Here is a 22,999-nt window from a genome sequence, read left to right as displayed (position 1 = left end):
TTTAAAAAATCACAAAATCCAAGTTTTAAAAATGCATTTATTTATTATAAATGTTAGTCACTTTTCAGTCCTATTCATGATATGCTAAAATATTTTCTAACTTTGGCTAGTAAATCTCTATAGCAAATGAAAATTTGAAGGTGTTTCATTTTAATATTTTTGACAAATGGGGTTCAAAATCTACTGAAACTTTTCATTTGGAAGATTTTAAAATAGGTTAGAAAGGTATTATTTTACTTTTGATGATAAGAGAACTTATTTATAGCCCAAAAAAATCACATAGAAATATTTCTAAGCATCAGTCCTCAAAAAGTTCCCATATATTAGTTCTTTCAAAAAGCAGAAACTCATTTATTCAGACATCACCTTAACACTGAAAGGACAGGTTTAAGTTAGTTTATTTTCTTCCTAAATGACTGCTAAGAATAGCATGATAGCCAATTGTAGTAGCAGAAAATGTCACTTTTAGTTTTTAATAAAGAAAATGTAAAACTCATATGTAAGTTTAACAATTGGTTATCACTGGCTATTACTAAATAACCAGGGAAGCTTTGTGTGGTACAACAGATTTTCTCTTTACTTCCCAGTCGCATCAAATAGACAAACTACTGCTTTCCCAGTGACCACCTGGAGTGAGTAGTAGTGATTAACTTTTTAAAAATCCCATGTGAATATTAAGAGTATGAACGAAATATTCAGTTAATTTGATCCATGTGGCTAGCCAAGCAAATGAATGTCAGTATTTCTCCCTTTTCCTGAAAAGAAACCCTGGGCGATAAGAATGTAGAGCCAGCCAAGAAGCATCAGGTGGGGATCTAAGGGGAAGGGTATGGGTACACCTATGCTAGGGACTGGAGGTTGTGGGGGATTCATTTGCACACCTACTATGATTGCTTATAATGAATGATGTAGTAAAAGGGGAGAAGTTTGGGAGCTGAGGGCAAAGTGGGGGGAGTATTGGGCAATAATGGTTGAAGGGGGTGGGTGGGGTTGTTTGAGACATGCCTTATGATTGGATATCTAGGCAAGGGTAGATATGACCCATCTTCTGATGGGTTGGTTCTGCACCCGCCCTACCCCCTGTGGATTGTCCCATACATTTTCTGGGTTTTACAAATGCTCCTTTGGAGACCCCTGGCGTAGAGGAAAGCAGAATTCCTTCTCTCGTTTGAAAGTTACGGTGAAGGTCTCCCCTTTTCCTCTGTGCCACAGGATTCGAGTGGGACAAAGAGAAGGGGAGACGGCCTGGCCAGATTACCAGTTGGCCGGTACTAGATGACCTTTTCTTTACTATGGCCACTCTGGTAAAGAGATGTGGCCTGTCAACATTGAGAAGGAAGCCATTGGAGGAGCTGATATTGTTCTGGGGAACCGTCATGTGGAAGGTTTCAGCTGCAAGTCAAATGTAAATCCCTTTAGGATGCAGCAGCCAGTAGCTGGTGCTGACTCCTCCTCAAGGCCATTTCCACCAACAGACTCATGCCGGCTTCTAGTGTTGAACCATGTAACGCGGGATTACACGCCACTACCATTCCAAAGGATAGTCCAGAGGGCAGCTGACCCAAATGGTTTATGATGATGCCTCCTGGCTCTCCTTCAGGAATGCCCTACCTTCTGCTGGGTGAACTCACTTGCCCCGTCATCCCTCCGAGGTGGTTTAATCGTTTCGTGTGCAGGGTTTCTATACAGCAAGTCTGCAAGAACTCAAAACAAATGGCAGAGGCAGTTAGGTTGCTCAGTACATAGAGCCTAAACCTAGAGATAGGAGGTCCTGGGTTCAAATTTGACCTTATTTACTAGCTGCGTAATCCAGGGTGAGTCATTTAGCCCTAATTACTTGATCCTTACTGCTCTTCTGCCTTGGAACTGATACTTGGTATCTATGCTAAGGCAAAAGGTATGAGTTTTATTTTTAAAAAGAAAAAATTAAGGGCCAAAGTGTAGAGATCAGGAGGAATAAAAGCCTTCTTTTAGGGGGCAGCAAGGTGGTGCAGTGGATAGCCTGGCCTGGAGACAGGAGGTCTTAGGCTCAAATTTAGCCTCAGACATTTCCTTACGGTGTGATTCTGGGCAAGTCACTTAACCCCAATTGCCTAGCACTTACCACTCTTCTGCCTTACAACAGATACTTAGTGTTGGTTGTAAGATAGAAGGTAAGGTTTAAAAAACCAAAAAAAAGGCAAATTTAATACCTTGGGTTTGTTCTGTCTTTCCTCCAAAGGAAAGATGTTGGAGGGACATGGGTAAAGGTGATCTTTTTTGTAAATGACAAAACAGATCATAAATTAACACCTACTACATGCTAGATCCTAAGGCTACAAATATAAAAAAGGAAAGTCTCTGCCATAGAGGAGTTGGCACTGGGCAAATGTAGTACATGATACAATACATGGTAAACTGAGGAAGAGACCATAACAAAAATACAGACCCCTCTTTTGGGCATTTAAAGGCCTTTACAAGTTGTCTCCAACCTATATTTCGTGGCTGATAGCTAGCTAGCCCTCATTTGCTCTATTTTCTCTGGTCAAATTGACCTGCTTATAAAAGTTTCACAGTATTCCTTTTTTGCCCAGGATTCCCCCATCCCCCCTGAACATTCTCCTTCCTTACCTCAGCCTCTTAGAATTTCTGGCTTCTTTCAAGACTTGGCTCAAGGGCTACCTCCTTCAGAAGGCCTTTCTTGGTTGCTCTGGTTGTTAGTCTCCTCTTGTCCCCTCCCTCCCATCCATCAGTATGTTTTTATTTTGTACCAAGTGTCCCAGAAGTCTTAGTGCACTTTAAAGCTATTAAAAAAACTTCCCTGAGACTTTCAGCCTTGCTCATCTGTGTACATATTGTTCCTCCAGTGGAATGTAAGTTTGAAGGCAGAAATTATATTATTTTTATTTTTGTATCATGGTGCCCAGCACAAATCCTGGCTTTTAAATGTTTGTTGGTCATTGAGTCAGTCTAGAAGAAGCAAAGGTGGCTTCTTAGAGGAGTTGGTATTGAGTACCCGGTACCTAACTTTGAAAGAAGACGGTGAAGCACAGAGTTGAAGAGGAGGAGGAGGAAATGCATTGCAAACTAGAAGATGGCACGTCACCTTCAGAAGCAGAAGGTAGCCTGTCGGGACTGGGGATCAGCAGTCTGCTGTTGTGGCAAGGGGCTGAATTTGCTCTCTGAGCCCCCGAGGCTGCCACTTGGCACTTCTGTAACTGTGAACAAGGCCTTCCTTCTACTCAGTGGGCCCCAGATTTCTTACCTATAAAACGAGTTTGATGCCATAACTTCCACCTGCGATACAAGGAGGCCACTTTGGGTGGACCACAATGTTCACGGAGGAGAACGAACTGAAATAAAGTTGAAAAGTCCGAGGTGGAAGCCAGATCGTGTAAAAGTTTAATGGAGCAACTCGAGAACTGATGATCTCATCCTGCCAGCAGTGAAGGCTTTTGAGCAAGGAAAGCGACGCAGTTAGATCGCTGCTCTTGGGGAAATTGTTTTGTCGGAAGTTTGGAAAGCTGAGAGCCTGGAAGCAGGGAGGCGGAGAGAGGAGGGTCGAGGTAACATTCTCCTTTAAGGATTTGGCCAGCCACTAGGGTTGTCCAACATGGTGTTTCAAGTGCCCTGAGGAATAATGTAATGCGCTTCGAAGTTATTCTAAATAGTTATCATGTTATTTTAAGCTTACCCAGGTGGGCAGCTAGGTGACTCAATGGATTGAAAGTTGAGCCTAAAGTTCTGGATTCAAATGTGGCCTCAGACTCTTCCTAGCTATGTGACTGTGCAAGTCACTTAACCTTCAGTGTCTAGCTTTTACCACTCTTCTGCCTTGGAACCAATACACAACATTGACTCTAAGATGGAAGGTAAATAAACTACATCTAGTCATTCTAAATTGCATCCACTAACATCAAATCAAAAAACTTCCTAGTATTGGCTGCCTGCCCCTGTTTACTTTGCTAGGTTGCACTTGGGGCTATCAGGAAATACAGACCCTGGCCTCTTCTTTAGGACTGTGTAAGTCATTTGGAGAAAACGAGGCACAAACATGAAAGGTCAAATGACAATGCAAGAAAGACCAAAAGGCATTAATTGCCAAATAAAGGGTATAGATAATTAGTGCTATGATTTTTAAAAAAGGGAACGCATTCTCTGGATTGAAAAAGCAAGATTTGGAGGAGAAGAATCAAGTAACAGCATGAAAAAAGGCATGGGAGAGTTAGGACTGTCTGAGGCTGAGGATATATTAAGGAAAGAGGAGACCCTGACCAGCGTGACAGGGACAGAGTGATCCTAGAGGGGAGTCGTTTCAAAGATAGCTTGGGACCATAACGTTGAGTACTAGGTCAACGGGGAGTCTGGAGGGGGGAAAACTCATTTTTTTCAAAGCAGGAGAGTTATAATGTGATGAAAATAGTGGTTTAGGAGCTTTAAGCTGGCAGTACAAATTAGTCAAACTCAAATAAATAGAAATGGTGGCTGCCAGAAATGTATTTACTTAGTTTTGAAGTGTTTCCTTACCTCTGTTTTATTGTGTTTTCATTTATTTTGTTAAATATTTCCCTATTATGTTTTAATCAGAGGGATGCCATTAAGGGGAATATGGGAATGATTCCAAGAGAGGTAAGGGCCTCCGTGGTGAGCTAGCAATGGGAATGGGAAAGACACCAAAAGATTGTGAAGGAAAAAGGAACAGGACTAAGTATATAGTCAAATTTGATGCACCATGCAGTGCGTTAAGTCAAGGAAACATTTGGTTAAACGGGGACAGTTACGCCACAGTTACATCTTGGCTTTCTTGACCTTAAAAGCATTCACTGCCTCTGGACAAATCAACTTGGATGCCAAGTCACAGCAGATGGAGCTCTTTTAAAAGATAAAGGGATGGAGTCAGCTGTATCCGAGGAGTATTGTGGGAGCTGTGTTCCTAGAATATAGTCTGAAAAATTAATTTCCAATAAGGAAATCACGTTTAAAAAGGAAAAAAAAGAGTTTTTCTAACGGAGGGAGGAAGATGCAAACGCCTAAAGTACCTCTAGTAGAAAGCTGTTTCTCTGAGAAATGGTGTGACCCACTTTGGTGACTCGCTTCCTTTATGTTCAAAGATGCTGTTTCCATGGAGACGTGTCAGCACGCACTTAGCACACAGAGTCAGAAAGGGTCTCGAGTTGTTTCAGGTGTCTGCCTTGTCTTCCCAACAAGATTCCAAACCCCTGGGGGAGGAGCTGTGCTGTATACAGTGGCACCTCATCCAGCCTTCATGAAGGAATGCCCTGTTCCAGACAGTAACTAAACTTATCTCGGGAAGTATCAGAACTTTGTTTTAACGGTTTTAAGTGGAAACCACCCCAACACGCATTGTTTGTGGCTGTTTTCTTAAATAGATCCTACCTTCTCTTGATGATTCAGCGTCGTCATTGCGTGTATGGACGTAGTTATCGTAGATTATATATGCCCAGTAGTAAGACCCTCGGCCCCCTCGGCCAGTCTTTCGGCTGTACCCTCTGCTGTGCGTGCACAGCTTCATCACGCTGTCTCCCCGGGCCGATTCCCAGGGCACACGTGGCCTAGTGGACACGGGCGCCACTTCAGGCTGGTAGCTCTTAACTTCTTGGACCCTAGAAAGGAACGAATCAGGCTGATTAGAATAGACTTAAACGCATGAGTTCTGATTTCCTTTTTTTTGTACTTTATTTTTCTTGGGTGTTGTTTTCAGCACGGCTAACATGGGAATGCCTGATTGCACATGTGTTGTGGCCATCGTGCTGCTGGTCTCCTTGAATGGGTGGGGAGTAATTTGGAACTAAAAATCTCACACGGAATGCTAATAAATACCCCCAAAGAATAAATAGGTGCCACGCAAGGTCCTGTCTTCTGAGTAAAACGGTATAGTTTTTGTGCTCTGGACTAAAGGAAATCTGACCTCCAGAGAAGACAGGGATAACTGCCCTGCCTGCACACCCCCCACAGCACAATTTTCGGTATTTGGTAGGCCGCTATCGTTCATGGAATGACTGATAGATCACTTGAGGACACCTGGTATAGACCCTGGGTCAAGGTAGACAATCCCTGAACCACTCTCAGAGTTTGGAGTGGCTCCTAGAAGTGAGATCTGTTGCCCTCAGTAACAGGTTCCAGAAGAATCACCTTTCCAGTTGAGATATGTCCCCAAATGCTCTGATTGCAACTTAACTTTTTCCCTTCATTTTTTTTCCTTGAAGGATAGGAATTAGTTTTTATTCATAGCAACCCTTCTTTCACATGGAGGGTGAACTTCGCTAAGTTTGGCCCCCTAGTCTCCTTTCCCATGTTAATAAACAATTTTACCTTTAAAAAATTTTGGGGGGGGGGGGCAGCTGGGTGGCTCAGTGGATTGAGAGTCAGGCCCAGAGATGGAAGGTCCTGGGTTCAAATGTGACCTCAGATACTTCCTAGCTGTGTGACGCTGGGCAAGTCACTGAATCCCCATTGCTTAGCCCTTATTGTTCTTCTGCCTTGGAACCAATACCTAGTATTGATTCTATATGGAAAGTAAAGGTTTAAAAAAAAAAGTTTTCTAATGCCTTTTACTTTGCCCTCACAGTCATTTGGAATATACATACCTCTTACCGTTCCACCACCTATTGAGCCTTCCCCTTGTAATGACAAAGAAAAAAGCCAGTTAAATAATACCAGGGGACACATCAGCCATGACAGACCGTAAGTGAAACGTTTCGCATCCCCAGAAACCCTGCCTGCCAAAAGGAGTAAAGAGCATCCTTCATCTCGTCTCTGGGGCCAAGATTCGTCATCATGACTCAGCGTTCAGTTTCCATTTCCGTTCTTCTCGTTGACGTGATCATGGCACTTGCCTCTGCTGTTTTCCAGGTTCTCCTCCTTCCACTTTGTACTAGTCTCTACAAGTCTTCCAGCATTTCTCGGGATTCCTTGCATTCGCATTTCTTAGGATACCACAGTGTGTTTAGCCAGTATTCGGTCTTCTCCTTCCAGTTTATTTCTAGTTTTCTACTACCAAATGAGTATATTTGGGCAGCTCAGTGGTTTGAGAGCCAGGCCTCGAGATGGGAGGTCCTAGGTTCAAATCCGGCCTCAGACACTTCCCAGCTGGGTGACCAAATATTATGAATATATTGATATTGGGATATCCTTAGGTCGGTAGGATATATATCTACCAGTAGCATCAGTAGCATGGACATTGTAGTCACTTTATCTGCTGCAAATTGTTTGCCAAAATGGTCACAGATCAACCAACAGGGTCTTGGCATCGCTGCCTTTAGCCTGCAACCATTATAACAGTCCAAAAGGCCTTTTCCATCTTTAGGCATCTCTGCCAATTTGCTAGGTGAGATTAAACCTCTTTTTTGTTGTTTTTGTTCATTCATTTCTGTCGTGTCCAACTCATGACTCCACTTGGGGTTTTCTTGGCAAGGATACCAGAATGGTTTGCCATTTCCCTTCCTAACTCAGTTTAAAGGTGAGGAAACTGAGGCAAACTAGGTTAAGTAATTTGCCCAAGGTCACACAGCTAGTAAGTTCTGAGACTGGATTTGAATCCAGGAAGATGAGTCTTCCTGACTCTTAGACTTCCTTAAATGTGCATTTCTATTATTTTTTTACAATAAATTTTTATATGGTAATTGCAAACTGTTTTTATCTTTTTGACCATTTCTCTATTAGAGACTGGCACCACCTTTTACTAAAATTTTAACTTTTCTCATAGGAAAAGTTCCTGTCACTCCCTATCTATTATTTCTATTCCGTGATTCCACCAATGTATACAAGTCTCCCGAATTAAAACAACAACAACAAAAAGATTTCCCTTGAAACGTTTAGCTAATCCATCTTCTGTCCCAGTAGACAGTGTGATCCAGTAGGAGGAGTCCTGGCTTAGGTGTCAAAAGGATCAGAGTTTGAGTCCCTTCTCCCTTGCTTATTGCCTGCGTTAGCCTTAGGTTCCTCATCTATAAAATGAGGCAGTTGGCCTGGAGTTCCTCTTTTACCCTTCCGGCTCTAAATGTAGGACCCTCATAAAGCTCATCATTTTAGTTGCTGGGCTTCTCAGTCCTTTGCAGTTTTCCTCTTCTCTAGGAAGATGCAGAGTTAAGAATTAGAATCTGTTTAGTACAGAAGGCCTGACCAGTACCACACAGAGGAGATGGAATATCTTCATATCCTTAAGCCAGTTCATAGCATTAGGATGTCTTGCTCATTATTGATTCCCCAAAGCCATGCTCCTTTTGCTTTCTTTCTTTTTTTTTAAAGCCCTTACCTTCCATCTTGGAATCAATACTGGGTATCAGTTCCAAGGCAGAAGAGGAGTGCCATTTCCTTTCCTAGAGGTGAGGAAATGGAGGCAAACTAGGTTCAGTGACTTGCCCAGGGTCACACAGCTAGGAAGTGTCTGAGGCCAGAGTTGAACCCCTGATCTCCCACCTCTAGGCTTGTTCTCAAACCACTGTGCTGCCCAGCTACTCCCCCCGCCCCAAGTACTTGCTACTAGTGGTTTTTGTTTCTTTTTTCGGGATGGTATTAGCACAGTTCAGGGCTTGGTGTAGGATGGGCTCCTCCTGAACGGCTTTTCTTGTTTCCGATGGAGCCTTTTCGTTTTTTCCCATTTAGACGGGTCGCTTTCAGGTTCGTTCCTATCTCTTCATTCAGAGTGTTTGGCCGTCAGATTCAGTTTAAGGATCTCCAAGCTTAGGGCTCCATTTCCTCGGTTGGGGACGGGGATTCCAGGGCCAGGCTTAACGCTGGGACTGAGCACACGGAGAATCCTCGGGGCTCTGCCACACTTGCTTGGCCTCCCCAGCTACTTCCTGCGCGGATGCCCCGGCTAGTGTAGAAGCGAAGCACTGATAGAGGCGGCAATAAGATCAGGGCCCGTGATTCTAGAAGAGGGTGCCTTTGGGCAGCTGGGCCCACTGGGCACTGCCTTTCAGCGCAAGCCTGTTCCTTTATGAGGATGGGGGACTCCGCGCGCGACAGCTCCCTCCACTCCTGCAGCTGTCATTTCTCTGTAGCCTAAGAGTCCTAGAGAGGTGCTTGGGGCGAGCGAGGGCACAGCTGGGTCAGAGGCTCCATCATGCCAGGCGCCTTCTCGAAGGCGTTTGTGATTACGAACAAAAAGAAAACCTGGCCCTGACGCCGTCCCCCCCGGAAAGCTGCCTGTCCCTAGATCGCTCGCCGGGCTTTGCGCCTTCTCCCTTTTGCTCTGGGCTCCTTTCTCCGTGTATGGTAGTGTTTAACCCTCATTTGGTCGTCACGGAAGCAAGGAGGGAGCTCTTCCTGGGAGCAGTCGGTCCTCGATGACTGTCATCACGGGCACGCGTGCGCAATGCCCGCCGCGTGTGGAAAGCTCGAGTTCTCTCCGATTAGTGCAGGGACCGTCTTCTGGGAGGGCAGAGGAACCGGATCAAACCGTCGTGGGGACCAAACTGAAAACAGAAGAGAACACAACAGGCTTTCATCTGAATCGGATACCCCTGGGCAGGGGGAAGAGCCACAGTGTCAGCCGTAGCCAGGGTTACAACAGGGAGAAGCAAGAGTCACCAGGAAATTACGATGAAGGAAAAACATCCGTCTTTTAAAAATGACACATACTTGGGTTGTTAAGAAAACTGTGTGTCCAGGAAATGAGTTCAAATCCAAGTTCTGACAGTTAGCAGCCGTGTGACCCAGGGCCAGTCATTTCACTCTCTGGACCTCCTTTCCCCCATCTAGAAGTCGGGGGTCACAATCCTCGTACTTCCTGCCTCAGAGGTGAGGGGAGAACAGTGTTTTGTAATGTTCGACCACAGTGTAACTCTTGGTTTTGTTTCCAGTTGTGCCCGACTCTTCGTGACCCCTCTTGGGGCTTTCTTGGCAAAGATCCTGGAATGGTTTCTCCAGCTCATTTCATAGATAAGGAAACTGAGCCCAACAGGGTGAAGTGACTTGCTTAGGGTCACACAACCAGTAAGCATCCAAGGTGCATTTAAACTCATGAGGATGCGTCTTCCTGACTCTATCCACTGCACCACCTCGCCGCATAAGTACAAGCTATTAAATATTAATATGGAATACATGAAAACTGTGGCAAAATTATCATCTGTTCATATTTGTTTTAAAACTCTTACCTTCATCAACGCTGTGTTTTGGTTCCCAGGCAGAAGAGCTGTGAGGGTAGGCAATAGGGGTTCAGTGACTTGCCCAGGGTCACCCAGCTGGGAAGTGGCTGAGCTCACATTTGAACCCAGGACCTCCCCTCTCTAGCTCTGGCTCTCCATCCACTGAGCCCCCCCTCAGCTGGCATTTATGTACCACTTCACAAAGAACTTTCCTTACAGTGTCTCTGAGGGGACAACTCAAGTATTATTGGCCCTTTATCCGTGAAGACACCGCAGCTGCGGTTCAGTGACTTGCCCCGTGTCACACAGCTAGTATACGTGGCAAAGCAGGGCCCCGATTTCAAGATACGGGGCTCTTCCCTCAGTGTTTCCCTTGGTCTGTAGAAAGACCATGATGCCGTAAAGCTCTTCCCTCCTCTGCTTCTTTGAACTTTTCCATAGCCCGTCTTCATTCATTTTAACCCAGTCTGGCTGATTAAAGAAGAAGCTTAAGTATAAACTATTCACTTATTCTCCTTTATTTTCAAATAGTGTGTCATTATTTCAACAGGCAAATATCAGAGACCCCAAATGCTCCTAAATCTAAATAACCGACTTCTTTTTCCGCTTCCCTTGGCTAGATGTTCTGCGGTGGTGGGCTGGTAGATCTCAAGATTCCACCTGCTTATTTGTCCTTATTAGTTATGGAAGTCTGCGAGTTGTTGTGCGCTGTCGTTTTCAGCGTCCTCCAGGGTGATACGTGCTATGAGTATTTCCATGCCGGGCTTTTTATTCACAAGGAAGCGCAGGACACAGATTTTTCCCTCTTGAAGGAGAGTTTTGTAGTTCCTGTTGAGTATACAAGAAAGCTAAAGTTAATTAGGTTAATTAATGAGATAGTGAGAAATAGAAAGTGCTCCCGGGACCTCTACTTGCTGTCTAGCGTGTGCACCTACAGGAGGGTGCGTCCTCGTCACCCTCCGATGCGGTCCTTGTCGTTGACTGACGGGCAAGAAGGAAAGCCTGCTGTCTGTTAGAGGGTGGCACGCATATGACGGGCCAGACCCGGGCCCGGCCGGCCCTCACAAAGTCAGGGCGTTGCTTTCTCATGCTCAGCGTACAGTCGACCATGACTGTGTGACGTGACTGTGAATGGGGAGGAAGCCGATCGACGCCTGCATCGCTGTTCCTCGTAGTAGTGGTAGTTGGCTCTGCTGCTCTCTAAGCTATTCTTCACCCTCTCGTTCCATCTTAGAATTGACACTAAGGATTGCTTGCAGGGCAGAAAAGTGGGAAGGGCCAGGCAGTCGGAGTTAAGTGACCTGCCCAAGGTCCCACAGCCAAGACGTGCTGGATGCCACTGAACACAGTATCTTTCTCTGTAAAATGCATGTAGCATTCCTTTAAGGAGCCTCTTCAGAACACCCAAAGCTATTATTTTTAGTTTATTTTATTTTAGAAATCCTTACCTTCCATCTTAGAATCCATACTGTCCATTGGCTCTAAGACAGAAGAGTGGAAAGGGCGGGGCAATTGCGGGGAGGGTTGTAAGCGGCTCCCCAGGGTCACACAACTGGCAGGTGTCTGAGGTCAGATTTGAACCCAGGACCTCCCATCTCGGGGCCTGGCTCTCTATCCTCTCAGTCGCCTCGCTGCCCCGCTACAAGCAATCTTAACACTATTTTAAACTTATCGTTTTGAATTCTTTTCCACAGAAAGGAAGAAGTTTTATCAGAACGTCAGCATTACACAAGGTGAAGGTGAGTATCTGTGCCATTTGAAGCGCTCTGGCTTACGGCCAGCCCCGTAACGGCCTCGCAGCCTTTCAGTAGGCCGAGCCCCCCATTATCTTCAAACTCGGGTCATGCGGGCATGAGAGCCGTCGTCGGCTTTCACGCACACTTCCTGAGCGCTGACATCTTGCTCTTTAAGGTGGCTACGAGATAAACCTGGACCACCGGAAGCTAAAGACTCCCAATGCCAGGCTTTTCACGGTGCCCAGCAAAGCCCTGGCTGTCGCCGTGGCCACGGAGTGGGACTCTCAGCAAGACACCATCAAGTTCTACACGATGCATTTGGTGAGAATGACAAGTGAAGGAGCGAGGGGAGAGACGACAGCAAGCCCGCTTAACTTGGCTTGTTAGGTTGCCCCTTCTCAGGCCTCCTTGACCAACTTCTTCTTAAAACACACACCTTCTGCCTTAGAATCGGCACTAAGGCAGAAGAGTGGTGAGCACTAAAGAGTCAGGGTCGAGTGACTTGCCCAGGGTCACCCAGCCGGGAAGTGTCTGAGGCCAGATTGGAACCCAGGACCTCCCGTCTCTAGGCCTGGCTCTCCATCCACTGAGCCACCCAGCTGCCCCCTAGGCTACTACTTTCCATTAGCTTGGGAAGCAGTAAATACTTATTAAGTACTTGCTATGTGTTCTGGCATTGTGAGTGAATAAAAGAGAAGCATTAAACATACCTTAGTTGCCCTCAAGGAACTTAAAATAGTTTGTTGTTGTTTTTGTTAATGCCCTTATTTCCTAGAAAATATCTTAACAATTTGCACAGAGCCTTCGTGGTTTCTGTGTCTCTCCTCCCCCTTCCCCAGTGGCCTATCTCCATCGACCTGTTTTTCGATTTTTTTGGACACGCCACTACAACTTTTAATTCTCATTGTCTGGCCATGTTCTCCCTCTCCCTCTCTTCCCCCCCCTCCCCAGGAAGCCGGCCAATATGACACAGGTTGTGCGTGTGTTGTCACGTGATACTGATTTTCATGTTCATCTTGTTGTAAAACAAAACACGTCTTTTGTATGCTGGGGAGGAACTAAAGACTGGTGTTTGGATCTGCATTCGGACTACATCTGCTCCTCCTAGGGCAGGAGCCCTTTTTGTCATGAGTCCGACTTTTCGGGATGATTATGAGTGGGAGAAAATACAAATGATTCAGGGCTCGTTGGGGGCTTTTTAAATTATTCGAGTATTTTTTAAATCATGATTTTAGTCTTTTTTACGCTGGATGAGTTTTCTGCTGTCGTGTATTTAGTAACAGTCGTGCCGGGGGGACTCCCTTTGGAACACGCGTCTCTTGCAGCATGGAGGGACATCCGTCCCTTCCATTTGGCCTCTCTTCTTGGACAGTGATGACTCTGTGAGAGGAGAAGGACGTTTACAGGCGGGCCAATGAACTATAATAGCTGCTCTCTCTGCCTTTTGATTCAGACCACACTGTGTAACACATCTTTAGACAACCCGTCTCAGCGAAACAAAGATCAGCTTATCCACGCCTCTATGAAGTTTCTGGACACAGACACGATCTGGTAACAGACACTGGGCCTAAATTCACATTGTAATGACGGTGAGCTTTAGGTCGTCCCACAGCACTTTCCTGAGGAGTTATCCCTTATTTTGGTACGGCCAAGGAAGGCAAGGCTCTGTTGCATTCATAGAACAAATCCCCAGAGGAGAAGTTGGTGTTTTCAGCAATCGCCCTCAGTTGACTTCGTTCTGTCTGCCTTGTCCCCCCCCCCCCCAGTAGAAACGAAGCTTCTCGAGGCCAAAGGCGCCTTCCACCTTTTCTGCCTTGTCCCCCCCCCCAGTAGAAACGAAGCTTCTCGAGGCCCAAGGCGCCTTCCACCTTTTCTGCCTTGTCCCCCCCCCCCAGTAGAAACGAAGCTTCTCGAGGCCCAAGGCGCTTCCACCTTTTCTGCCTTGTACCCCCCCCAGTAGAAACGAAGCTTCTCGAGGCCAAAGGCGCTTCCACCTTTTCTGCCTTGTCCCCCCCCCAGTAGAAACGAAGCTTCTCGAGGCCCAAGGCGCCTTCCACCTTTTCTGCCTTGTCCCCCCCCCCAGTAGAAACGAAGCTTCTCGAGGCCAAAGGCGCTTCCACCTTTTCTGCCTTGTACCCCCCCCAGTAGAAACGAAGCTTCTCGAGGCCCAAGGCGCTTCCACCTTTTCTGCCTTGTCCCCCCCCAGTAGAAACGAAGCTTCTCGAGGCCCAAGGCGCTTCCACCTTTTCTGCCTTGTACCCCCCCCCCAGTAGAAACGAAGCTTCTCGAGGCCCAAGGCGCCTTCCACCTTTTCTGCCTTGTCCCCCCCCAGTAGAAACGAAGCTTCTCGAGGCCCAAGGCGCTTCCACCTTTTCTGCCTTGTCCCCCCCCAGTAGAAACGAAGCTTCTCGAGGCCCAAGGCGCTTCCACCTTTTCCTGGGGTTCCCCCTCCAGGACCTCTGCTCCTTCGGACAGCACGCTCCCTTGGCAGTCTGAGGCTGGGGCTGGCTCAGGTTTACTCCTTGCCGGTTCGATGGTCTTGGGGCAATCTCTTTATCATCTCTAAACTGAGTACGATAATACTTGTACCGTCTGTTTCACAGATTGTGAGAGGCTTTGTAAAGGACCAAAAGCTGTATTAATGCAAGTTATTAAGTTATTGTTTTTAATTGAACAGATCAGCCTCTAAATTTTATGCCCCCCAAAGTGAAAACTTTCGTAGTCACTAAGAGTAAACGTGGGTAAACTGAGTGGATAAAGGAATTAATTGGAACCAAAAGCTCAATTATTAACTTGAGGCTTGTTTATGGTAATAATGAGAGGTTTTTACTGTACAAATACCAAATAAGTGCTCTGAACCTTTAACTGCCCTCATTACTAGCATCTGAGGTGGGAGATAGTTGAGATATTAAGGACTGATTCATAGAGAGGACTACCTCCCAAGAGACGGTTGGAATACTTTGGGAGGAAAAAAGAGGCTTTTTTTGGTGGTCATTTGTGGGTTTTTTAGATTACCAATAGTAAATAGAAAACTGTATATTTTGTTAATAAAGTTTGTTTTTTGCAATGCTTTAGCTATAGGGTGGAGGAGCCTGAGACCTTAGTGGAACTTCAAAAGAATGAGTGGGATCCAGTTATAGAATGGGCGGAAAAAAGGTAAGAGACAAATCCTCATGGGTTCGCCTCTTTAATCGCCTGCCCTTTGCTTCTCCTTCTTTAACTGTCTTCAAAACTTCCATGGGAACCAGTCAGCGTTTACAGTGGAAACTATGGCAGCCCTGGTAGGAAAAGGTTATTGAAGGCTTTGATAGGGCCTGTGTTCTGTCTCACTCTCAGTAACTTCAGTGTGGTTTGAGATCACTGTAAGTAACTGCCACTCGGTCGTCCAGATCGTGCTTTTTGTTCAGAGGAGATCTTGGCTTCTCCAATGTGTTGGGCTTTGAGAAAGGGGACACTGGTTAAAGAAGCTCCCCTGCGCCCCCCAGATCTCCCTCTAGTAAATGGCCTCGTCGGCGAAACAAAGCAGGGAATGAGCATCTTCTTGGAAGACGTGCCTCGAGGCAGTTGGGCTGAGCATTAGGCCATCCCGTCACCAAAGCACACATTCTCAAGTTTCATTTGTGCCATTGCAGATATGACGTCAAGCTTGGATCGTCCACGAATATCATGGGACCTGACATCCCGGCCAAGACGAAGGAGGTTTTCATCAGTCATCTGGCATCTTATAACATGTGGGCCTTACAAGGTAATGCAGGTTCTGTTTCTGAAGTTGAGAAGGGGAAGGGTTAAGGTTTCCCCAGACACCTTTCCTTTCATCATAACAGCCGATCGTGCTTGCGTCGGGACCATTCATGCCGTCACGGCATTTAGAACTGGAAGGAACGTTTAAGATTATCTGAGCCAAAATTCTCGTTCTACAGATGAAAAAACTGGGGCCCAGAGAGGTAATGTGATTAGTCACACGGGTGAACAGCGACGCTATTCGTATCCCAGACCTGCTTGTCTGGTTTGAGGGGCTTCGCCCCTCTGAAAGGGGCATGGAAAGCCCAAAAGGTCAAGGCATCTGCCCAGGCTAAAAGCTTATCAGTGGGCTGGTTGTAGTGACAGCCCAGGCCCCCAGACGTGTGTGCTGTGCATACAGATGACTCTGGACAAGAGCCCAGAGCTCGGGGGGCTGCTTTAAAAGGGAACTTCAAGGAAAAGCGAGGCGGCCTGGCCTGGAGAGGCCTGGGGAGCTTCCCCTTCTGTCTCAGAGTTGTCACCAAGTCAGAAAATGAGGGTTAAGAAAGCCTTAGATCAAACTAGGATTGTGCACGTGAAGGTAAATAGATCGGCTTCATCAGCATGATCAATAGTGGGAGCTCAAATACTCCTGGAGCCTGGAGAGTACAGAAGGGTGGGCAGGTCTTCTGGCTGGCGGCGGGGACCTTCTCCTGAGCTAGAGGCTGCTCTCGGGACATTGCTGGAAGCGCTTCCACCGGTGCCAAGCCCTGCCTCTTTCCAGGCCCAGATCTCGGGAACCTACCCAGCTTCGCAACAGGACGCGGGAAGAGGTTCCAGTCCTGAGTCCGTGAAGCCGCCTCGAGCACTGTCTAAGGGGCAGGTTCTTCTCCGCTCCTCGCCAGACTCAATGCAGTGTCCTGAACGGGCTCCGGCAGTGTCGTCCCTGTGCTGGCTCGGGCTTTGGACCGTGTCTCTGTTCTATTCGCCAGGTATAGAATTTGTGGTGACCCAGTTGAAGTCCTTGATCCTGTCCCTGGGCTTGATCGACAGGCACCTGACAGTGGAAAAGGCAGTCCTGCTGTCTCGCCTGGAAGAAGAGTACCAGGTAGGCAGACGCGTCGACCTTCCCGCTTGGTACACGTGATCCTCTGTCCGTTCAGAGCCCGCTGGCTGCCCGGCAAGGCGCGCAGCCCATCGAGCCCCGACGCCCATCCTGTCGTCATGGCCCCTCCGTGGGCTCCCGGGGCCTGCGGGACTAGGCCTGCCCTACGCTGGCGTTGAGGGCGAAGGAGAGGCCCCTTCCTTGCTTCTCTGTTGAGCCGTCCCCAGCTCTCATAGGGCCCGTGCAGGCCACTGATGTGTTTGCTGCGGCTAATACTTCTACGCAAGGCCTTTTGTGAACTCCTTTAGTACGTGGCGGGGGGCCAGGCGGTCTCAGACTACCTTCCTGAGTTCTGTCTTCAGAACTTGCTTTTCAAATGTTTGCTTTCTTGTTCTTGAGACCCTTACCTTCAGTGTCCAGGGCCGCACCATCGGGGAGTGTCTGAGGCCACGTGTGAACCCAAGGCCTCCCCTTTCTAGCCCTGGTGCTCCAACCAGTCGCCGCTTCATTGCTCCTCAAATCTTTTTTCCTCATTTTTCTGCCTTTTGACTTTTCTCTGTTATTTATTCTTATATCGTTGTGTTTTTGCACTCTGTCTCTGCCGTTCCCTTTTTAGAATGTCTGCCTTCTGTTCTACTCTTATCAATTCTTTTCAAAATCTTAAAAAGCTCTAATCTCATTAATTCTCCTTAGGCTTCTCAGTCAATATCAGGGTTCTCCTACTTGTTCTAATCTCCCGTCGTAGTTCTTTGCAGCATTATCCCCTTTTGTTCCTTTTTCCATAGCACTTCATTACTATTTTAGGAGCTCTTTTGGGGTTTTTCACTTCTTCAGTTACTACTGGTTTTCCTGTGGGAGTTTTGAGTCTTCCTTTCCCCATTTTTGTAGGTCTTGTTCCCAGACTTGATAGAGATGGTTTTTGAGATGCTGAAGAGGAGAGTTGGACACTACAGGCATGACCCATCACCCAGCCATTTTATTTTTTAAACCCTTCCCTTCTGTCTTAGAATCAATACTATGTATTGCTTCTGCATTGGTTCTAAGGCAGAAGAGTGGTCAGGGCTAGGCAGTGGGGGGTAAGTGACTCGCCCAGAGCCACAAAGCTAGGAAGTGTCTGGGGCAGATTTGAACCCAGGACCTCCCCTCTCTGGGCCTGGCTCTCAATCAAACTGAGCCACCCTGCTGCCCCCACTCAGCCATTTTAGCAGGCAGCTTGGTAGTGCAGGGGATTGATCCCTGGACCTCGGGTCACGCAGAGCTGGAGTCAGTTACCTTAGTGGGACACGAGGCACATCATTTAGCCTCTGCCTGCCTCGGTTTCCTCATCAGTCAAAGAAGAGTCGTAACAGAGCCTCCTTGCCAGGGTTGTTGTAATCATTGTAAAGTGCTTTCCACAGTGGCTGGCACAGAGTAGGCCCTCCTTAAATGTCAGCTGTCATTGTTAGCGCTCCATAAAACGACCAACTCATACAACTTCTCTGTGCTGATTCTTGCCCTTTCTGCCTGCACGCTGCCTTCCCTAGCCATCCCCTCCCCTGCTCACCTAGCCCTCCCCTCCCGCATGCAGGCCCATCATCTCTTGCTAGTCTGCACCACAGAGTCCTCTGCTTCGCCAGGAAGCCCTTCCTGGCCTTGTTCCAAGCTCCCTTCCCCAGTCCCTCTTCTGCAGCCTTCCGCCGAGGGGGCGCTTCCTCTTCACCTTTGACCCGGAAATAGCCGACTCCGAATGGGATCGCAGGGTCAGACACGACTGGGTTGTAGTGGTTGTTTCCCCGGCTTTGGCTTAGGGCAGCCCGTCGGGCGCCTCCGCTCAGGGCAGCGCCGCTTGGCCTCTGTTGGAGGGGGAGCGACTTCCCCCGAGGCTCCTCTGTAGCCGGCAGGTTACTGAGGCCTTCCGGGCTGGACGCTGGAACTTTCCATTATCCGTCAGTGTGTAGTGGAAAGTGACTTCTTATGTCAGCCTCTGTGAACTTGGGTCTGAGAATGGGCACCACGTGGTGTGGAACTGATCGACGGCCCGGCTCTGAGGCCCACTTCGAACGTGCTGGCTCGCTGGCCCTGGCTGAGGCCCTTCCCCAGGCCAGAGGGGTCAGGCTGATGTGGCCACGGCGAAAATGGCATGGGAGGGCCTGGCCAATAGGACCTCGGCCACTTCTCAACTGCATGACCCTGGGCGAGTCACTTCATCGCCATTGCCCAGCCCGAAAGGAGCTGATCCTTAGGATCGAGAGGTTTCTCAATGTAATTGGGAAATGCCTCACAGAATAAGTGACAATGAAATGCGACATCGTGGGGCAGCCCCGGGACCCAAGCTGCAGAAGAGCGCGGCTCCTCCACAGGGATGGACGGAAGGAATTTCCTCCATCAAAGGAATCACAGGGGCCAGACCGAAAAGGGGAGCTTGCCGGGCCTTGGTCAGCCTGCTCTCCTTCCCTTGACTTCTAGTCTGACATTTGCAGCTCTTCCCAGGCCCCCAAAGAGCCTCCCTCTGCCTCTTGGGCCCGCCTCCCTGCTCCCACGCCCACCCCTCACCCCAGGCCGCGCTCTCAGCACTCCCAAGGAAGGCCGACTGTTGTCAGCGCCTTGTTCAGATGGACCTCCTTTGACCCCACGGGCTCTGCTCCGCCCGTCTGCCCTTTCACTGTCAGAACGTGGCTCGCCCCAGGCCCTGCGTGCGCTTGGGACAAGCCGCCCGAGTCAGTTGCCTCTCGGGGAGATCCTGCCACGGGCGGGCCCTTGTCTTGTTCCCTTGGCGTTTCCCACTCTTTGTAGCGCTTTTGGGTTTGCCATTTCCTTCTCTCGTGGAGGAGGGCAGACAAGAGTGAAGTGACTTGCCCAGGGTCACACGGTTATTAAGCGTCCTCCTGACTCCAGATCCGCTGCTGCCCCGGGGCCTTCGACAATGCTGTGTCATTTCACAGACTGCTACTGACGTGCAGAACGTGAAGAAAGGAGTGCTTTGGGATCAGATATCACTGTAATAGCCCGCTTGGGAGGAAGAAAAGAAGCCCGAGGCACGGTAGGATCCGGCTCACCTTTGCCAGTGCCGGCTCAGTGGATGGCTTATATTCTAGAACCCGGAATCTGGAGTCAGGAGGACTTGAGCTCCACGTGACCTCAGACACTTCCTGGCCGTGGGACCCTGGACAAGTCATTTGAATTGCCTTTGCCTGGACGAAGCTGGACGGCAAGTCCTTTAGCACCAGGGAAGGAAATGGCAAGCAGGGTCACAACCACAGCAGTTGGTAGCAGCTACCCCCCTCGGTCTTACAAATTCTTGTCTATCCTGCTTCATCCAGGCACGAGCTTGGCTGGGTAAAAGCAGCTCCCTGGCAAATGGGTCTCTGCCCTTCTTGGAGGGCAATTTCTTTCTTTAACCCTCACCTTCCGTCTTGGAGTCAGTACTGCGTGTTGGGCTAGGCCATGGGGCCAAGTGACTGGCCCAGGGTCCCCCAGCTGGGAAGTGTCCGAGGCCAGATGGGAGCCCAGGACCGCCCGTCTGAGCCCCCAGCTGCCCCTTGTGGTGAACCTGAGCAAAAGCTGTTCATAAGGATCTTCGCCGATGACTTGACTCTAATGTATCCTCTGCGTTACGCTCCTAGATCCAGAAATGGGGCAACGTGGAGTGGGCCCACGACTACGAACTGCACGAACTGCGGGCTCGAACCGCAGCCGGGACGCTCTTTGTGCACCTTTGCTCGGAGAGCTCCGCAGTGAAGCACAAACTCCTGCAGGAGTGAGGCCAGGAAAGCGACAGGCCACTGCGATGTACACGGACAGCGCCTTCTCCACAGCGGAGGAACGAGAGCCGCCCCTGTGGTTGCCCGGAAGGCTTTCGCTCCAGCCTTAACGGTCATATTCAGCATGTCATCCAGATGGGGAACGTATGTCAAAGCTTCTAATTGCTTGTGGCTCCAGAATCCCTCCCGTTTTTAGCATTATGCCTCCGTTTCCCCAGAGCTGAACATCTTACCTTCGCTTCTGCTGGTCTTGATTTAAAATCAGAGACTCAGTACCTGTCACCAGTCAGGAAACTCGTCAAAGTCAGTTCGTCTTGCCCTTTTTTGCTCACAAACTCTTCCAATTGGAAGATGAACTATTTACTGTAATTAAAACTCTGGAGAATCACCTGGTTCGTGTCTAAAGAAAATTCAGAATTTCTCCCTCGTTTTTTGTCTTTAAAGTCCCCTTCTTACATCATTGTTCAGTATGACAATCTGCCATTTCTTAGCATCACCGTTATATAAGACAGCAGAAGGAGCAAACGGTTCTCCAAATCTGCATGCAGGGAAGGCTTTTCAAACAGCCTGTCCTTATTAGCACCCTTAAAAATAAACTTTAGGAACTTATTTTGAACCTGAATCCCAAAATAAAGAAAAGAAAGCCACCGCCTTGGCGTTTCGAGAGCTTGCTTTCCGTCGTAGAAAAGTCAAGTCTAGCAGCTTGTAGATAGGTAGTCAAATACAGAACTTAAAGACTTCCAAAAAAATATTAACTTGACTATTCAGTCCGGTGCTGTCTCTCTCCGCTCCGGCCCCTCGGCTCAGCCCTCCCCCTCCCCCCAGACACAGGCTTTGGCTTGAGACCTTTGTCGTGCTCCCCCTGGCCCTGGCCCCCCGCAGGTGGCCTTTATGTCTGGTCTCCCCCCATGGCTGGCCCCAGCCCTCTCATGCCCGGGGCCCTGCTCTCACTTGTCTGTTCTTGGCTCCCTCCTTCCACTGGCACGTGGGCCCCTTCCTGGCTCCCTCCATCCTTCAGCAATTTCACATTAGGCAAAGATCTCTTTACACAGTGGTCTGCAGAATAGTCCACTTAACATCAGGCCAAAACAGTCTAATGAGAAATGGCTGGTTCCTAACTGGGGCTCCTCCGCCTCCTTTTCGTCTAGAAATAAGAGAAAATCCCCTCTTGACAGGAAGCTGGTACCTCGTGTGGCCCACGGATTGCTCCAGGGTGAATCCCTGCAAGGTCTCAGGGACTTGCCTGATACAGTGATCAACACTTCTGCTTGACTTTTGGCTTCATTTTTCAAGAATGTAAATGTATTTTATTTCCATAAAATAAGCCTATACGTAATTGTTTTCACATTTAGGACTTTTTGAGGGGAGAAAATAACACATTAAGAAAGTCTGCCCTTCCCGAAGTTTTGCACTCCTGGTAACTACCAACTGAGCCGAGTTGGGGACCTCAGCAGTTTCGTTTTGAGAGAGCTCAATGTTCCCGGACACCCTCCTTTGTCTGAATACTTACCTAATCCAAAAGGTCACCAAAATCCAAGTTGTCCAGTTCATTCTGCAAATGGTCGATATATTGATTGATTTCCTTCACTCGTTTTCGGTTCCTATTATGTTCATCAGTATGAACCTGCGGATTTGAAACCAAAGAATGATTTCCTTTGGAAGCTTCTTTTTAAAGCGTGTGCGCACGTGTGTATGGATTTTAGGAAGAAATGAGTGGTTTAATAAAAATTGTACATGGCTAATATTTTGATGAAAGAGCATACAGGATGGATGACCCTTCTTACACCTTTTTTTTATGAGTTTGTTTAGAGGGCGAGAGTTGGGTGGGAAACGGTCAACCAAGGAGACTTCCTAGGAAAACTTCCAATTTCTCCCTCTCTGGTCTGGGCTGAGAAATAAAGTTCTACCTGCCCCATCAGGGTTCGTATCTACTCACCTTATCTACTATACCTGAACACCAATTGGAAACATTGGTTATTAGTTCATCTTCTCTGTTGTCTATCTTCAGAAGGTGGATGTCATGGGATGCTCCAACTGCATTAACAACTGTATCTTTGTCGGAAAAAAGCTAGTGAATAAAATTGATCAAATGTGGGCTTTGTGTTCATTTGAAGCCTAAGCATGGTAAAAATCAGTCTCATACCAAGAGTGCAAGAGAAGAGTTCATTCAGTATTGCTAAGAGCCAGTGGCCGGGTACAAGAAGCTGCCTATGTCTTTACAGAGGAGACCTCAGTTCCAGTCTTGCCTCAGACACTTCCTAGCTGTGTGACCACGGGCACGTCATTTAATCTCTGTCTGCCTCCGTTTCTTCATGCACAAAATGGGAATAGTAATAGCACCCACCTCCCAGGATTCTTATAAGGATCAAATGAGATTACAATTGTAAAGAACTTTTAGCACAGTGCCAGGCACACAGTAAGCACTATATAAATGTTCATTCTTATTATCGTTATATTCCATTTTGCATGACAGTGTCAAAGATCATTAAGAAACACTTGGCCAATGTACAGAATTAGAATCAAGGAAAAAGTATAATAAAGGGACCCAAGAAGAGGGGGGGAAATCATTCTTATATTCCACTGTGTTTTGCCACTAGACTATCAAAG

At 47.8% G+C, this 22,999-nt stretch overlaps 2 protein-coding genes across 6 annotated transcripts in view; one reads left to right on the top strand and one right to left on the bottom strand.

Moving 5' to 3' along the window:
* ATPAF2 (ATP synthase mitochondrial F1 complex assembly factor 2) overlaps nucleotides 1-22,999 on the top strand; it is a 45,845-nt gene that overhangs the window by 6,287 nt on the left and 16,559 nt on the right. For 2 of the 5 annotated variants that reach the window (XM_056804499.1, XM_007497871.3), the window contains exons 2-8: nucleotides 11,786-11,830; nucleotides 12,003-12,148; nucleotides 13,281-13,378; nucleotides 14,903-14,983; nucleotides 15,460-15,572; nucleotides 16,540-16,655; nucleotides 20,255-21,040. In XM_056804499.1, the coding sequence (XP_056660477.1) occupies nucleotides 12,140-12,148; nucleotides 13,281-13,378; nucleotides 14,903-14,983; nucleotides 15,460-15,572; nucleotides 16,540-16,655; nucleotides 20,255-20,392 (555 nt within the window). In that variant the 5' untranslated portion in view covers nucleotides 11,786-11,830; nucleotides 12,003-12,139 and the 3' untranslated portion in view covers nucleotides 20,393-21,040. Of the gene's footprint in view, nucleotides 1-11,785; nucleotides 11,831-12,002; nucleotides 12,149-13,280; nucleotides 13,379-14,902; nucleotides 14,984-15,459; nucleotides 15,573-16,539; nucleotides 16,656-20,254; nucleotides 21,041-21,744; nucleotides 22,151-22,999 lie in introns of those variants that run through there. The other 3 variants (XM_007497873.3, XM_007497874.3, XM_056804497.1) reach the window with 3 other exon arrangements.
* Nucleotides 10,587-22,999, bottom strand: part of DRC3 (dynein regulatory complex subunit 3) — a 113,450-nt gene continuing 101,037 nt past the window's right edge. The window contains exons 15-17 of the mRNA XM_056804500.1: nucleotides 22,329-22,460; nucleotides 21,903-22,016; nucleotides 10,587-10,919 (exon numbers count right to left, since the gene is read on the bottom strand). Coding sequence (XP_056660478.1) covers nucleotides 21,903-22,016; nucleotides 22,329-22,460 — 246 coding nt within the window. The 3' untranslated portion in view covers nucleotides 10,587-10,919. The remainder of the gene's footprint in view (nucleotides 10,920-21,902; nucleotides 22,017-22,328; nucleotides 22,461-22,999) is intronic.

The sequence above is a fragment of the Monodelphis domestica genome, chromosome 7 (assembly GCF_027887165.1).
Source record: "Monodelphis domestica isolate mMonDom1 chromosome 7, mMonDom1.pri, whole genome shotgun sequence".
Taxonomy (NCBI): domain Eukaryota; kingdom Metazoa; phylum Chordata; class Mammalia; order Didelphimorphia; family Didelphidae; genus Monodelphis; species Monodelphis domestica.
This window is presented reverse-complemented; position numbering and strand designations above follow the sequence as displayed.